Genomic DNA, 17,289 nt, shown 5'->3' on the forward strand with positions numbered 1-17,289 from the left:
AATCAGGAATTACTTTAGTTTGATTTCTCCCCTACTCAACCAATTAATACCTTGTTTATAAACTAGTAATCTCTTACCCATTTCTAGACATATGCTTCATTTTTTTTTCATACCCCGAAAAGGGACAAAAAATGTTTTGTATTTATTTTAAAAATTAATCTCCTTTTTAAGGAGGCAGATTTTTTTCCCCAGTCATCTGAGAAGGTAGACCTTTCTGATATTCTGAGATTGCGCCTATTTAGCTCTGCTACTTTTTGTGAATTTAAGGACTGGATCCTCTTGCACTGAGCCACTAATAATCCAGGAATCTCTAAATTTTCATTACAAGTTTTTGTTACTGTGGTTACGCCAACCTCTGTATTCCTATTTGTCTTCCATTATGCTTTTAAGATATAATCATGGGTTATCGCTTAGAGATTTTACTGTCTTATGATCTCAACAATAAATCTAAAAGTTATAATTTATCATGTATCAGAGAGTTTTGTAGCAAAGAAAGACTTTTCTGAATATCTAATCTGTCTTACTTCAAGAAATGAGCGTCCCTTGAACTTTCTGAGCAACTTGCTTGGAGCTCTCGGCCTGACTTTCTTGAAAACAAGAGTTAAGAGTCAGAATTCATTATTTCAGTATTTTTTTTAACAAAAAAAGAAAAAAAATCATTCAACATGTGATTTTTATTCTCTCCCCCACACCCCTTTATGGTGAATTTACCAGGACACTCAAAAATATTAGACTTTGCCATTAAAGGTGATCAAAATGATATAACTTTTTTTAGACCTTTAAAAAATAACTGATAACTCCAAACTAGTAGACAGTAAAAGGGTAAGGATAGAGAATGAGAATTGAGATTGCCTGAGTATATGTTTAGATATATACTCCTGAAAATACACTTGAGAATCTTACATCTGATAATTTTAGCTCATCTCACATATGTTTAAAATTGTAGATTGTACATACCATGCATTTATTCATCAGTACACCAAAAGTATTTATTTTGAAGGCCATGTTGTATACATCTGGGGAGAGTATCTATAAAGATAAACCATCAAGGAACCCATCTTCAAGAAGTATATGTGGAAGTAGCAATATGTTCTAAATAATTATCACATTAGATAGAAATAGATTCACCAAATACAGTCCTGTTGAGTTGGGCAGATAGAGAAAATATTTGTGGCTGGACCATTGATTGATTAGAGGAGAGTTGATTAGGTTTTTGTGGTTGAAGAGTGATGTTGCCTATCTGCTGCCCTGTGTTGAATGAGATTTAGGAAAGTGAAGATGTGATAAGGTACTAGATCCAGATAATTCCATAAAGATTTGAGAGCTCAGGACAAGTCTGGAAATCGGAAAACATACCCATATGACTGGAGTGTAAGATAATTGGCTAAAAAGAGTGAGAAATAAGTTTGGAAAGGTAGTTATATTCAGATTATATAGAAAGCCAGACTGAGGAATTTAAACATCACTTTCTGAGCAGATGGAAGCAACTGGATACCTTGGGACCATCAAAGGTCATGATCCAGAGCTCTCTAGTAAGAAAAATAATCTGGCAGCAAATAAATCAATTGCTTGAAAGAGAAAAAAAGACTATATGTTATGCAATATTAAAAATCTAAATAGATTTCAGAGAGCATGAACCATAGAACTGACAAGAACTAAACAGATACTAAGAGCTTACTTACATTTGACTGTGCTTTCCAATTTGAGTACAATGTATTCTCAAGGCCATATAATTAGAAATCAGTTGGAAATAAGTAAAAGGACTTTGAGCAGGAGAGACAGCTGAAAAACAAACTTTGGATAATATGTATTTTAGAGGAAATAAAAACATTTTATTTTTGCCAATAACAAGCAATTCAGGGTAAAATTGCACAAAGTGTTAAGTTCTTGGATTGACAAAATATCCCTCAACCCTGCATTAAGCTGCATAAACAAACACCATCTAATATTCAAAACAGTCCTATGAATTATCTATAATTAGATTCATTTTCCCAATGAAAAAAAAAGGCTGAAATTTAAGTGCCTTGATGAAAGACAAAAAATAGGCACCCAACCTAGAACATGAAGCTAAATCTTCTCATTACTGTTTCTCAGCCACCAATTAAGTCCAGAGGGTGAAGGAGGAGGAATAAATATCCTGGGTGAGGAAAATTAATATCAGACATGGCAGGTTTAGCTTTACAGAGGTGTTGTATTACTCTTTTTATCTCAAGAAAAGAGGGAACTGGATGAGAATAACTAAGAATAAAGAAAAATGTCAAGTGTTGGGTTGAGATTAAGTTCACATTCAAAATCTGCCAATTTACCAGAAATTAATGATGAAAGGTAACTTGCAGAGTGAGAAGGATGTTGCTTAGAGAAGAAATTGAAACATGGGAAATATCTTTTAAGGGCACTGTGATTAAACGCTATTTAGAAATAATAGAAAGGATATTGGACAGAAAAATTGGCTTTGTCAAAAGTTGAGGATATAAACTTGAGTTGAGCCTACTGTTCCAACACTGCACTTTACAGCTGACCTAGAACTGCCAGGCCTCCCTTACCTTGTTCTTCTGAACCAGCTGGCAAGTTTTAATAACCCAGAGTTTTCACCTTCTGAAAATCTAGCTGTGTGGCATCATTTTGAAAATGACAAAAAGGGAAGATGTAGCAATTTAGACAAGCTCAGTAGCAGCTGCTCTGGGTTTCTAGAAGCATTTGTATTGGAACCGTGGCTCAGGAGCTGTGGCTATAGCAAATTGGGAGCAAGTTAGAACTTGCAGTAACTCAGGGCCTTCTCCAGACTGACTGAATCAGAATCTCCATTTTAAGTCTCCAAGTATCTTGTAAATTTGAGTAATAGGGGTCCAGAGAACCCTAAAAGGTACAGCATCCTAGAAAATATTAAAACTGTATAAAATAAAGGCAAAACCAAGTTAGAGTTATCAAATGCCATGGATGGGGAACTAAACTGGCCTGCTTTATCTGTTCATATGTTAAAAAAAGATCTCCTAGTATCCATTAGTTTTAACACTTTCATTTTGTTTCTTTAATTAAAATGTGCAATTATATTTAAGCCTAAATCCATCATTTTTTTAAAAGATGCCTAATTGAATAATCAAGTAATAGCAACCCAAATATTCATATTGGCTGTAATGAATCGAAACATAATTGGATCTCAGTAATTTCTGTAGAATCCACGTTGGAGGAATGTTAAAAGCGTTTTAGTTTCTTTGCTCATATCTCAGTCAATTTCTGTTAATTATCCATTTTAAAGATGTTCAACTCTGGTAATTCTTTTAGGAAAGTTGAATTGTTTTATTTCATTTCAGTAACAAATTGGCACTTAAAACATAAAATGGCCCATTTGTTGAGGGCCCACAAGTACTTTCTCCTAACTAGAAAGATGTGCTACCAACTAGAGATGCTATTACTCTAATTTGAATTTTGGTCACCTTGGCCCGTAGGACTGCTGCCTGAGCCTGCTCCTAAGTGTTTATAATGAATCATTGACTGTTAGTGTAATTTCGATGCTAATTGTTACTTCAGGTTTTCAAATGGCTCATCAGTAAAGCATTAATGATTATTCATGCCTTAAGAAGGGCTGATAAGGGAATGAGATTACAATCTTGTACACTTTTAGCTAACAAAGTGTAAATTAAATTTTCCCTCAGACAGAAAATAACTTAGTTGGAAAGCCAAAAGAATGAGAAACTTCACTCGCTTATAATTTTCTCTCTCCTCTTTTACAGATATTCAAAGTATCAGAGGGTTAGCAGTGGACTGGGTCTCACGTAATTTATACTGGATCAGCTCAGAGTTTGATGAAACGCAAATTAACGTGGCACGGCTAGATGGCTCCTTGAAAACCTCAATTATCCATGGAATCGATAAGCCCCAGTGTCTTGCAGCTCACCCAGTCAGGGGGTAAAGTATGATTATCTTTTTAAGTTTTCCAAAGATTTTATACACTTCTGCTCTGATTTTATATAGACACTTCATTTTTTTGTTTGTTTTCTTTTATAGAGCAGCACTAGTGCATAGGCTAGTTCTCAGGCTAGGGGTTGAATCAGAGCTGGAGCTGCTGGCCTACACCATAGCCACAGCAGTGCTGGATCTTTAACCCACTGAGCAAGTCCCGGGATTGAACCCTCATCCTCATGGATACTAGTTGGGTTTGTTACCACTGAGCCACAATGGGAAACCCATATAAACACTTTAATTCAGAGGACACATGCATATATATAATCTATACAGCCAAAATAACAAATGTAAATATGGAAATTGTAAGAGGTCCCTGGTAAGAGATTTCTGTTTTCTACATAAAATCAGATTTTTATACATTATTGTAAGACCTTATTAATTATGTTTCTAAAGAGTGACAGTTCAAATTAAAAAAAAAAAAGAAAGATGCTTGGAACAATTGTTGATTTCACTTTAAATACCAGTTTCCTTTTAATATTTTTTGAAGTATGATTGATTTACAATATTGTGTTAATTTTTACTGTACAGAAAAGTGATTCAATTATTCAGATAGATATTCTTTTCTATATTTGTTTCCATTAGGGTTTATCAAGGGATATTGTATATAGTTCCCTGTGCTATACAGTAGGACCTTGTTGTTTATCCATCCCATACATACTAGTTTGCCTCTGCTAATCCCAAATTCCCAATCCTTCTCTCCCCACCTCTCCTCTCCTTGGCAACCACAAGTCTGTTCTCTGTATCTGTGAGTCTGTTTTTGTTTTATGGATTCGTATCATATCATAGATTCTACACAGAAGAACTGTCAAATACCAGTTACTAATAATAAATTTACTGTACATTAATAGTATGGTCACTGCTAAGTAGATCCAATTCTCCCATCTTTTGGCTACTCATCATGTGCCCATCATGTACTTGTTTGGGGCTAAAGGAAATTCTTTCTCCTGAGTTCTTTCATTGGGAATGATTGAAATGACTTTGTTACTTTTTATGGTACCTGACTTTCCCAAGCCAAGAGGCTTCAATCCTGACGAATGACTTTAAATGGAAATTATTTACTCTTATCATAGTTAAGTATTCAGTTGTGAATGTAGGGGGCAAAAAAGAAGTGATATAATTGTCCTTCAAAGACAGGAAAAAGCAAGTGTGACAGTTTCTTCCAAGTCAAGTGGCTCAACAGTTTGAGGGCCTTCCTAAAAAAATTTATCCTGAGCCCAGAATTTAACATTAACTTAGTTCTTCAATGCATGCTATTAGTCAACAAGTAGATCTATAGCTAATATCTGTAAACTCATCTCTTTTGAATTAAGGAAACTCTACTGGACAGATGGAAACACAATTAACATGGCAAACATGGATGGCAGCAACAGCAAGATTCTCTTTCAGAACCAAAAGGAACCAGTTGGTAAGTTTTTTTTTTTTTAATAGTTAATCACTATATGACATATCTGTGCTTGTACAATGAATCTTGGATTTAGAACCTGAGAGGAAATATTACAGATTCATAATATAAATTAAGTCAGGAATTTATCAATCTTATTGAATCCATTTGATCTATTGGGATAGGGATAAAACATTGTTTTTCTGGAAAAGGAGATATTTTGTGGTGTTGTTTTTTTCTATAAGATTATTTTTGCAGTATTTTTTGTACCAAAGTAGATTAAAACGTAATGTGATTAATAAATATCTTATTCTCACTGGTAACCATCTGATATACCCCTTGCTATAGGGGCAATATGACATACTGAGGCTTCCTCTGATTATCACTATTGTGGCATTATTAATAGTTTCATGAGTTGAGTTTAAGTATTTATTATTTAGTTTTCAGCAGTTTTCATTTACTCTGCAGGATCTTTATTTAGTTTGTTATTCTACCTTTGTTAATCATTGTAAATCATCAGATAAAATTCCATGGTGCTAAAAGAGAGCTTTTACTCATTCCCATAAAACATCTTTGAAAATCACAAAGATTCTTTTAGAAGATAATGTTACATATTTACACATAGATATCTGTACATTATAATATGCTCGTTAAACTGTAATCACTCTTTCCTTATATTTTCTTGTATTTCTTTGAGAGGCATGGATTATCATAATGCCTATCTGTCATTTCCAAGTATCTTTTAAAATATCCATAACAAACTTAAATTTTGAGGGAATGTACAAAGAAAATGATAATTTGGCTTTGAATTGAATACAGTACATTTTTAATTCTTGGAGTAAAGTCAATACACCATGAAGCTTTCCAACATTTTTTTCTTAGTTTTAGAAATGTGGAAGTATATGTACTTGAAGTATCTCACTTTTAATAATGATGATTCAATAAAAGTGTAGTATTCATAAGTTTGCAATTAATAAATATTTTTATGTAGTCTATAGGATAAAGCTCAGATGTAAAATGATCCTGTTAAAACTCTTTTCTTTGGACTCTCTAAGATTTGATACACAATTGCAATTCAAGGTAGTGTTAGAAATTAAAAGCAAATTGAAATGTTAATACTTCTGTGTAGATGATAGAACAAAAGAAACAAGGGACTCTACAAGATTAGAACCCATACAAAGGACTTAATTTGAACAAAAGCAATTCAGTTGGTGCTTATCTGGAGTTGTTCAGAATATTTAATGTGGAAAAGTGAGTATGATTGAAATAGTATGAACAAATAAAGTCCTTACATTATAATGTGGTAGCCATAGGTTACACCAAAATGTTAATTTATATGCTTGTTTTTATAATGGGAAAAACCTTATCTTCTTTAATACTAAATTTCCATTTTCCTACTCCAAATAAATTAAAGAAGGAAGCTAACAGCTTACATAAAGAAAGTTTCTGAGAAAAAGAATTCATGTTGCCATTTACTATTACTATTATAGTTGGCGCCTCAGATGTTGCACTCCAAATATTTTTAACTCTGTGTGGATCATGAGTCAGTGTTCAATAACAAAAATTAAATATCTACTTCACATTGCTTATTGTTATTTGAAAATTACTTTAAAATAAATTCAAAATGATATTGTTAAGTTTTAATTTGTGCAAGATATATTATTTCACTAGATATAACACAGAACCTGATTACAGACTATATCTTAAATCAGCATTAATGGTATGACTTGTGAGTCATACATTCATTTATTCAATAAACAGATTTTTGTTGAGTACCAGATTTTATATTCAGTCTGTTAATAAATATTTGACATTGTCTTCTTCCTTTAAGGGCACAAGAACCTAAACCATTTTAGACGTCACTAAGTGAATTTAGCTCAATGACCCTGAACAAATTATCTTTAGCTTGGTGGTACTTGTTTTCCTCATCTGCATAGTCAAGGCAAAATGTCTACTGTATAAAGTTCTCATGAGGATTAAATGAGTAAAACTTATGAAAAGAACATCTGGCCTTTAATAATAGAATCTGTCAGGAGTAGTAGTAGAAGGTGTATTCCAGTAGGCTGGAATTTGAATGATTTGATTATCTGGAATATTTGGTAGGTATAAGTGAGTTCAGAGAAGAATAAATATTGAAAAAAATCCATAGACATCTAGCAAAGGAAAATAGGTAACCAAGTGAGCCTCCGAAATGACCAAATATTTAATGCTGGTTTATCTCAATGCTGATGGTAGAGGCAAAGAAGTTTGAAGTACTGGGTTCTACTCTCAGGTCTTCCCCCAAGGTAAATAGACAACTGGTCCCTCCTCATCTTGCTCTAGTAGTTCTTGATGTGGTTCACGGATAGGTATTGCTTACAAGTTCTTCCCAGTAACTTTCTGTTTCTGGTTACTAGTCATGTTAACAAGGTGCTAAAACTGATGGTCTCTACAATACTGTGTTGCATCGCAGAGATGGTCTGTGTTCTCCACATGTAAATGTTTTCCTCTTGCTGTTTCTCTTCACTTTCCTGTCTAATCCTATGGCCATTTGGCTCTGTAGGGGAAGAAAAGTTTTTCCTATACCTTTCTAGGTTCTTTTGGTTGGTCTAATACAGACATACCTCAAAGATATTGCAGCTTCAGTTCCAGACCACTGAAATAAAGCAAATTACACAATAAAGATAGTCAAACAATTTTTTTGGTTTCCCAGCACATGTAAGTTATGTTTATGCCATACTGTGGTCTAGGAAATGTGTGACCACAATGTCTTAAAAAAAGTGTACATACCTTAATTTTAAAGGTATGATAAAATATACCAACCATCATCAAGCTTTCAATGAATCATAGTCATATTGGCAAAGACCACTGATCACAGATCACCATAGCAAATAATGAAGTGTTATCAAATTTGGTTAGAATTACCAAAATGTGACACAGAGACACACAGTGGGCAAATCTTTTGGAAAAAATAGTATTGATACATTTGTTTAATTCAGAGTTGCCACAAACCTTTAATTTGCAAAAAACACAGTATCTGCAAAGTGCAACAAGTCAAGGAATAGTAAAATGAGATATGTCTGTATTTAAATGGACAGAAGGCTGATTAATAGGAAAAAAAATTAACTCTGTACAAATAGGGGCCCATAAGAATGATACCCAAAGAATTGACCATAGCAGGTAGCTTTTATACCTTTCGGGCAAAGAAACAATTATTTGTGAAGATTTGACAAAACAAAGGGGTCTAGGCCTGCATTAGCAAACTAATGAAGTATCAAAGTTTATTTATACAGTTTTCTTGGCCTTGAATTTCCTGTCTCTGGGTCTAAAAATGCCCTCTATCCTCTTGGTACAGGGAAGATAACTTCCCAGGGGAGAATTGGCCCCTGCTTTCAGGAAAATAAAGATTTGTCACTTATTTTTCTTTTACCAGCTATTTCTTAAATAACTTTAATTCAAAATAATCAACATGTCAACATAGAATTTTGGGGGTCAGCCTGTTTTGAACCCCATCAGCTCTCATTAGTGCCTCAGATATTTCTCATAAAAAGGAAGAACAAGCGAAAATACGATTGGTCAATTTATTCTCCTACTGACCATTGTTTTTTAGCACAGAATATAAATATAAAACCAAATTCTATTGGACATAACCATTATTCATTCCAACCTTATCAAGTGCAAATTTTGATCTAGCCCAATAGGGTAGAAAGGCTCCTATTTGTAAGCTATGAAAAATATACTGGTGAGTAACTTTATAGTGGGAAAGTCCTATCTATATTACAGTCACTTTAAATTCTTTATGAGGAATAGGAACAGTTAATTTGATGTTGGTTTCAAGAGTATTATAGGTACTGATTAAAATAGATTAAAAACTGTAGGTGTATAGTAACTGTTTAATTTATAATATTTTCATTGTAGGTGCTTGAACCATTTTCTTAAAATATATTTGGAAACCTATGTTTAAATTAATTTATACAATTTACTGAAATAATTCAGAGTACCATGTTATCTCTCTCTCTCTTTTTTTTTTTTTTTTCCGTTATTGTCTTCCCCTCTTAATGGACAATTTAGAGCTGTGATGAAAATAAGTAGACAAAAAAAATGGTGTGTTTAGATATAAATTTAAACTGCTATTTAGTGTAGCATCAAGGTTAAGTCTCATAAGGAAACAGTTGATAATGGAAGAGTCTTTGAAATGCTATCAAAAATTCATGTCATTGTAATTCCACTTTACAAGATTCTTTTAGAACTATTCCCCTGAGATGATTTGTAAAAGGGAGGTTTTAGTACTATAAATGAACATATGAATGTGTGAAAAAATAAGTACAGACCTGTTTTTGTTAGTTAGGTCACTGTTATTCCTATGAAATACTTATATACATAGGAATATTTATGACTGTGTTATTTATTTATTGGATTTCACTGGTATTTGAAATTACTGTAGTTTCTTTTTCATGATGTGTCTGTCTGGGTAATATCTGACTTAAACCCCTGCATTGCCTAAACCATTTCCATGAAGAAAATTAGGTGATTAGGAAAGGAGGAGCTACTGTACAGTTGATTTTTCTCTTTATGCATATTGATTGTTAGATTATAAATTATTTTGGAAAAATATATAGAAAACTATTCAGAAAAAATGTACAGAATGTAAAGGGAAAACACAATATTCTATCTGGTGAGGCTGGGAAGTATCAATTCAAAACAGTCCTTTTCTGTCAGCCTTTATGAAACCTGTGTTCTCACTATGAAGTTACATCTTTGTGTGTGCATCTCATAGACTGGGATGGATGCTGATGATGTAGAATCATCACTTTGGCAACAAAAATTACATAATTATAGCAACTACTTGTTAAGGACTTAGAATATGTCAAGCTCTTATAAAATGTTTTTCATTAATCACCTCCTAGTAATCATTTCTGGAAGGCTTTCTTTTCTTATTCTTCCTTTATAAATTTAGAAACTGTGGCTTGTTGAAAGAAGTGAGTTGTTGCCAGTGATGACTGGTAGAGTTGGGATTTCAAACCAAGTTTATCTACTTCCAAAGCCATTTTAAATCTTAACCATTATGTTATGCCCCGAGAGGCTGATTTCATATAGTAATTATCTGACCTCAAGCAAAGATCAGGGAATAAAACCAGGACTCTTTCAAGCATGGAAAGTGGGAAAGAAAAATCTAGGGCTTATGTATGCCTGAGAAATGTGGAGCCAATTAGGACAGTGCAGTCAGCTTTTCTAAGCAGCCAGGGATATGCAAGAACCAATTTCATCTCTGTACCAATTGTGCCTCACAATTAATTATTTCTGAACCTTTAAATGCATGTTTTAAACGGTAACCTCACTGATACACTAGGCTTTCTGGTTTGTGGTATTGTTTTTATATTTTAATTCACTGGATTTCCTTTACTTGCTTGCTGTTAAATGCATATGTGTGACAAACTTGAAAGAGAAGTGCATTGTAATCTTATCAAAACACCAACCTGTCATTTTATGAGTGTGTATCACTGAAGACCAAGTAATTGCAGCCTTCAGGCAGTTTGGTCTGAATAACTTTGTTTCTGTTAAATGCAAATCAACATTCCCGTTATCCATTGTTGTACTAAATATTTTCAATTAAGATTTATTGCTCAGTCTTGAACACATTAAATGTTCAGAGCAGTTCACAAAACAGGGGATTTTAATTTACTACTTCAAGCCATTTCTGTGTTTAAAATGTTTATGAATTATGAATTTTATCCCTTAAGCCTCATATGAAGCATCCTGGCTTGTCAGTCAGCATTACCCTTATTGGCTTATTCTTAAGAATCTAGGGTAGTATATATTTTATTTTCTTGATATTTTCTCTTCATTTAGATGTAATCCTAACCAAAAGTCATTTGTTTACTCAATCTTCAAGTATACCTCCTTGAAACTTACCATTCTTTTTATTACTTATTATTCCAACCTCTATGGTGTATAATATGGATTTTTAAATCTATTTATGGATAACATTCATAAACACTTTTACCATATCAGAAGAACTCAAGGACTTTTAAAAAATAAGGTTAAAACAAATTTCTAGATATGTTTCCTTGCTTGATATAATGCAGTTATATTATTTCTATATACTTGTTACTCAGTACAATCACTTTTTTTTTTCTCTATTTTTGGCCACCCCATGGCACATGGAGTTCCTGGGTCAGGGGTCAGATTCGAGCCATAGCTGTGACCTAAGCTACAGCTGTGGCAACACTGGATTCTTAACCCACTTTGCCAGGCCAGGGATCAAACCTGTGTCCCATTGCTCCCAAGACACTGCCAATCCCGTGGTGCCAAAACAGGAACACCAGGACAATCACTTTTATTATATATGAAGCTCAACCAACATATAAGACTATGAACCCCAAGAGAAATAATAAGAATATATTACCAAAAAGGCAAGGGGAATTAACAAACTGATTTTAAAATTGCATATTTATAGGGCGTTCTTGTGGCTCAGTGGTTAACGAATCCGACTAGGAACCATGAGGATGCAGGTTCGAACCCTAGCCTTGCTCAGTGGGTTAAGGAGCCGGCGTTGCTGTGAGCTGAGGTGTAGGTTGCAGACGCGGATCGGATCCCGCGTTGCTGTGGTTCTGGCATAGGCCAGCGGCTACAGCTCCAATTAGACCCCTAGCCTAGGAACCTCCATATGCCGTGGGAGTGGCCCTGAAAAAGGCAAAAAAGACCAAAAAAATTTTTTTAATTAAATTACATATTTATACATACGCAAATAATTTAAATTTATTACTTTTTTTAGTCTGATCATTTACTCATTCTTTCATATGTTATGAAATATTTTTTTAAAAAGCTTATTTAAAAAAGGTTATGAAGTGTATACTGGATGTCAGACTCAAAAATAACACCTGGGACCCATTATTAAGAAGATCATAGTCCAGTGAAGGAAAAAGACAGAAATTATAAACCATTTGATGAGATCTTTAGTAGAATTAAGCAACAAAACCCAATAATTTTCATGAGTACTATTTCCAGACACCATAAAGATAATATAAGTGAACATTAAAAATAGAGGAAACGACTAATTCTTTCTGAGAAAGAAAAAGTAGGGAATTCCCATCGTCACGCAGCAGAAACAAAACTAACTAGGAACCATGAGGTTGCAGGTGAGATCCCTGGCCGTACTCAGTGAGTTAAGGATTTGGTGTTGCCATGAGCTATGGTGTAGGTTGCAAACATGGCTCAGATCTGGCATTGCTGTGGCTGTGGCCAGCAGCTGTAGCTCCGATTCCACCCCTAGCCTGGGAACCTACATATGCTGTGGGTGCGGCCCTAAAAAGACCAAAAAAAAAAAAAAAAAAAGGAATGAGTTTTCACCAAATTGGTGATATTTTGAAATTTCAACTGGTCCTTGAAGAAAACATTCTCTTGTTTTTAAGGAGAAGAGGCTTTCCTTACTGTTAGTAGAAAAGGGAAAAAAAAGGCATAAAAGGTGCAAAAACATTCTATGTCTAAAAAACTGAATCATTCTGAGTATCTAGAGAAAATAAAATCTAACATAAGGGAATATTTGGGGTTATGTTGACAGGAACTATAATTTTAAAATATTCAAATGACACAATTCAGTGCTTTTACATATATTTTGCTCTAGTTTACCTATCAAGCTATAAAATATAGTTTCAGCAAATTATACAGCTATAGGTATTAAAACTTTTAAAATGATCTTTTAGAACAAAACACTTCTTAAGAAATAACCTGCAACTAACTCTGGTTTTCCTCCATTTTTGCATGTATTGGCACATAATTTTTGACAGTTATCAAGAGCTCAGAACATAGAGTAAATTGTCCCAGGTAAGATGATTTATGTGAGGAAAGATGGAAGAGATGTTGAAACCTTAACTTGATAACAGTCAGCAACAAGGAACTCATTGAATTAGTTCTGTACCTCTGTATGTCATCCGTGACTTCTTAAAGCAGGGTGAATAGAGAGGATGATTTCAAGGAATAGTCAAAATGAATTCAAGATAAGGACAGTATAGATACTTGCCCTGGAAGGAATACAAAAACAAGCCAAAAAAAAAAAAAAAAACTCTTTCCTCTGCTTTCCTAGGTTCTCTGACTAGGGCCATGGAAATTAGACTAACAAAAGACAAATTAACAAGAGGAAAACAGAGTTTATTAACTCATTTAGCTCATATACATGTGAGAGAAACTCCCTGATGAGTAACTCAAAGAAGTGGTAGAACTTGTGCTTATGCAGCATCTAATCAAAGAACAATAAATTTTTAGAGGAATGAAAAGCTAAAGGAAAAAGATTTTAGACTTTTATTTTATTTTATTTTATATTTTTTTTTATTTTCCCACTGTACAGCAAGGGGGTCAGGTTATCCTTACATGTATACATTACAATTACATTTTTTTTCCCCACCCTTTGTTCTGTTGCAACATGAGTATCTAGACAAAGTTCTCAATGCTATTGGCAAACTTCAAGAAGGTAACGACCCGAGGAAAACTAAGGAAAGATATAGGGGATATTTTAGCAATTTTTTTTTAATGTAGCTTCTTCCTAGTACCATTTCTGAGCTAGTAAGAGTCTAGACATGTCTGTAGTAATTAAGAAACTAAGCCTGCTATTAGCAAAAAGGGAGGGGAGAGAGCTTTTATTTTTGATGTCTTTACTTTCTTAATCATCTCCAACTCAAAATAATCTCTGAACTAAAGTGGTATGTTTTGGTTTGCCATATTCTGATTCCCTGAATACTCATTTTTTGTTAATTTTATTAATTGAAAATTTTGAGATAATTTTAGGCTCACATGCGGTTTTAAAAAAGCAATACAGAGAGGTTCCATGTATATTTAATCTAATTTTCCCCAACTGGAATATTATGTAAAACTATAGCAAAATATCACAACCCAGATAATGACCTTATTACAATCCACCAGTCTTATTCACATTACATTTTACTAGTATTAATTTGCATGTGTTAATATACTTAGATCTATACAACTGTATCACAACTTTTAGGATGTTACATCCAATACCACAGACAAGATACTGAATAAGTGGAAAAAAAACATAAGGTACTGAATATTCCACTATCACAACATCACAACATTACAAAAATCCTTCCTGGTTTTTCTTTGTTTGTTTGTTTGGCTGCACCCTTGGCATATGAAAGCTTCTGGGCCAGGGATCGAACCCACACCACAGTAATGACTCAATGACCTGAAACACTGAAATGAGGTTGGCTTCTTAAGCTGCTGGCCCACAGGGGAACTCCTTTCTTGATGCCTTTTGATAACCATGCCTACTCCCTTCTGCCTATCACCTCCTTCCTCTCTCCTCACAATACTGTCTTCCATTTCTAAAATTTCATCATTTTATTTTTTAAATTTTTATTTATTCATTTATTTTTGGCCACACTCACAGCATGCAGAAGTTCCCAATCCAGGAATTGAAGCCATGCTGCAGCAGTGACATGCCAGATCCTTAACACAGAGAGCCACCAGGGGATTCCTGTCATTTTAAAATGTTATATAAATGGAATTGCACAGTAAGTAACCTTTTGGATTGACTTTTTTCACTCAGTCTGTATCCTTGGAAAGTCATCAAAATTTTTGCATGTATTAATTTTTTATCCTTTTTAAAGCCGAGTGGTATGTCATAGTGTGTATATACCATAGTTTACTTAACTACTCTCCTCTTGAAGGAAATGGGATGATTCCAGTTTTTGACTACCACAAATGAAACTGTTATAAACATTCCTGAACAAGTTTTTGTGTGAACATAAGTTTTCATTTTTCTGGGATAAATTCCCAGTAGTGCAATTGGTGGGACCTATAGTAGTAATATGCTCAGTTTTATAAGAAACTACCCAATTGTTTTTCAGAATGACTGTACCGTTTTATACTTCTACAAGCAGTGTGTCAATTACATAGTTTTTTCCTGCAATTCTTACCAGCATTTTTGTTGTCACTAGTTTTATTGTAGTCATTCTTTAAGTGTTTTGATATTGTCATTTTAATTTGCATTTTTCTATGGTTTTGAACATCTTTTTCATGTGCTTATTTGCCATGTTTATCTTCTGTGAGAATTCTGTTCATTTATTTTTCCATTATTGATTTTTTTAAACTCTTGAGTTTTGAGAATATTTTTCCTGATACTAGTCTTTTGATGGATATGTGGGTTGCAAACATTTTGTCCCAGGCTGAAGCATTTTTTTTTTTCTTTTTTGTCTTTATAGAGCCACTCGTGAGGCATATGGAGGTTCCCAGGCTAGGGGTTCAATTGGAGCTGTTGCTGCTGGCCTACAACAGAGCCACAGCAATGCCAGATCCAAGCCGCATCTGTGACCTATACCACAGCTCCTGGCAACGCTGGATTCTTAACCCACTGAGTGAGGCCATGGATTGAACCCACACCCTCATGGTTTCTAGTCAGATTTGTTTCCGCTACACCATAACGGGAACTCCTGAAACATATTTTTTATTGGCTTTCCTAGAAAAAAAGTTTCTTATTTTGATGTGCCTGTACAATTGATAAAATACTATATTACAAATAAAATTCACAATCTGAGAATTTATCATTATTAAATTACCTTAGAAGTATTTGTTGTAGGGATTATCTGAGAGATAACTGCAAATTTTAGAAATACTGTTTTATGAGTTCCCGTCATGGCTCAACAGAAACTAAGCTGACTAGCATCCATGAGGATGCAGGTTTGATCCCTGGCCTCGCTGAGTGGGTTAAGGATCCACCACTGCTGTGAACTGTGGCATAGGTCGCAGACATGACTTGGATCTGGCATTGCTGTGGCTGTGGTGTAGGCCAGTGGCTACAGCTCTGATTCAACCCCTAGCCTGGGAATATCCATATTCCTTGGGTACGCCCCCCCCAAAAAAAAATAAATAGGATTTTAACTTAAAAGGTATCTAAACATGTATACCGCTAATAAACAGCTTTCATTTATTGAGTGCTTTCTATGTGCTGGACACTATCATATGGGGTGATTATTCTTGTTATTACAACATCACAGTATGTTAAGTGAGGGCATAGCCAGTTAAAGGCTGACTAGCCTTCTGTCAAATGAACCCAGAGAGGCATAGATAGACAAGGCAATTGGAGAATGGCACCTTATATTTGAGTTTACTTCAGAGAAAAGGTAGGAAAAGAGCACAAAGTGTCCTGGGCTTCCCCAGGGTATTTATTCTTTCTCTTACACAACCTAAGCATTCTTAGGAGGAATAAAGCATTTCTTGGGATAGGCTAACAGTGAGTAGGCTATTAATCCTATTCTACTTCCCCATAGAATAACTATGTACCTTTGGAGTTATTAAGTTCAGTGTTTCAGAGAAAGTTCTGCCCCAAGAGTGATCATGCCTGTTCTGGTGAACTCAGAAAAGATCTTCATTTTGGAGCATCCAAAAGAGTATAATTATTCCACAGATATAGTAGGGGATGCAGCTTTATGATATTTCCTCATTTTTGATGTGTTTTCAATAGCCAATGTCTACAGCTTTCACAATTCCGGAAGCAGCAGTTGCGTTCTGTTGTCTGAAGATAACACTGCAACGATAATGTTTAGAAGATTTCCATGTTATTTATTATACATGTCTAGAGGCCCTAAAGTTAATCATCTACATTTATACTATCTTATCTTTTCCCCACCTACAACTTTAGTATTACTCTGTCGCCAAAGATCTCATCAAAATACCCATTTCCAGCAAAAGTTAAAAACCCTCATTAAACTTTTTAAATATTCAAATTTAAAAGATTACAATTTACAGCATTTAAAAGGAATTTCTTAAATTTTGTATTCTAAAATGCCCCAGAGAGATTTCTTAAAAATACCAATGCCTGGGACCAACATAAACCAAGTCAATTAGAATTTCTGGAAGTGAGGACTAAAGATCATTATTTTACTAGCTTTCCAGATAATCATAATGCACAGTCAAGGGATGAAAATTTTGAAATGAAATTTGACTAGTGACAG

The 17,289-nt window shown here is 34.2% G+C and overlaps 1 protein-coding gene across 5 annotated transcripts in view; it reads left to right on the forward strand.

Moving 5' to 3' along the window:
- LRP1B (LDL receptor related protein 1B) overlaps positions 1-17,289 on the forward strand; it is a 1,884,722-nt gene that overhangs the window by 1,302,764 nt on the left and 564,669 nt on the right. For all 5 annotated transcript variants that reach the window (XM_084998912.1, XM_084998914.1, XM_021076285.2 and 2 more), the window contains 2 exons: positions 3,732-3,906; positions 5,274-5,368. In XM_084998912.1, coding sequence (XP_084855038.1) covers positions 3,732-3,906; positions 5,274-5,368 — 270 coding nt within the window. The remainder of the gene's footprint in view (positions 1-3,731; positions 3,907-5,273; positions 5,369-17,289) is intronic.

Source organism: Sus scrofa, chromosome 15 (genome assembly GCF_054392235.1).
Source record: "Sus scrofa isolate SSC_HxYL_T2T_F1_AM1 chromosome 15, Sscrofa_HxYL_maternal_Yorkshire_Landrace_v2.0, whole genome shotgun sequence".
NCBI classification, from domain to species: Eukaryota; Metazoa; Chordata; class Mammalia; order Artiodactyla; family Suidae; genus Sus; species Sus scrofa.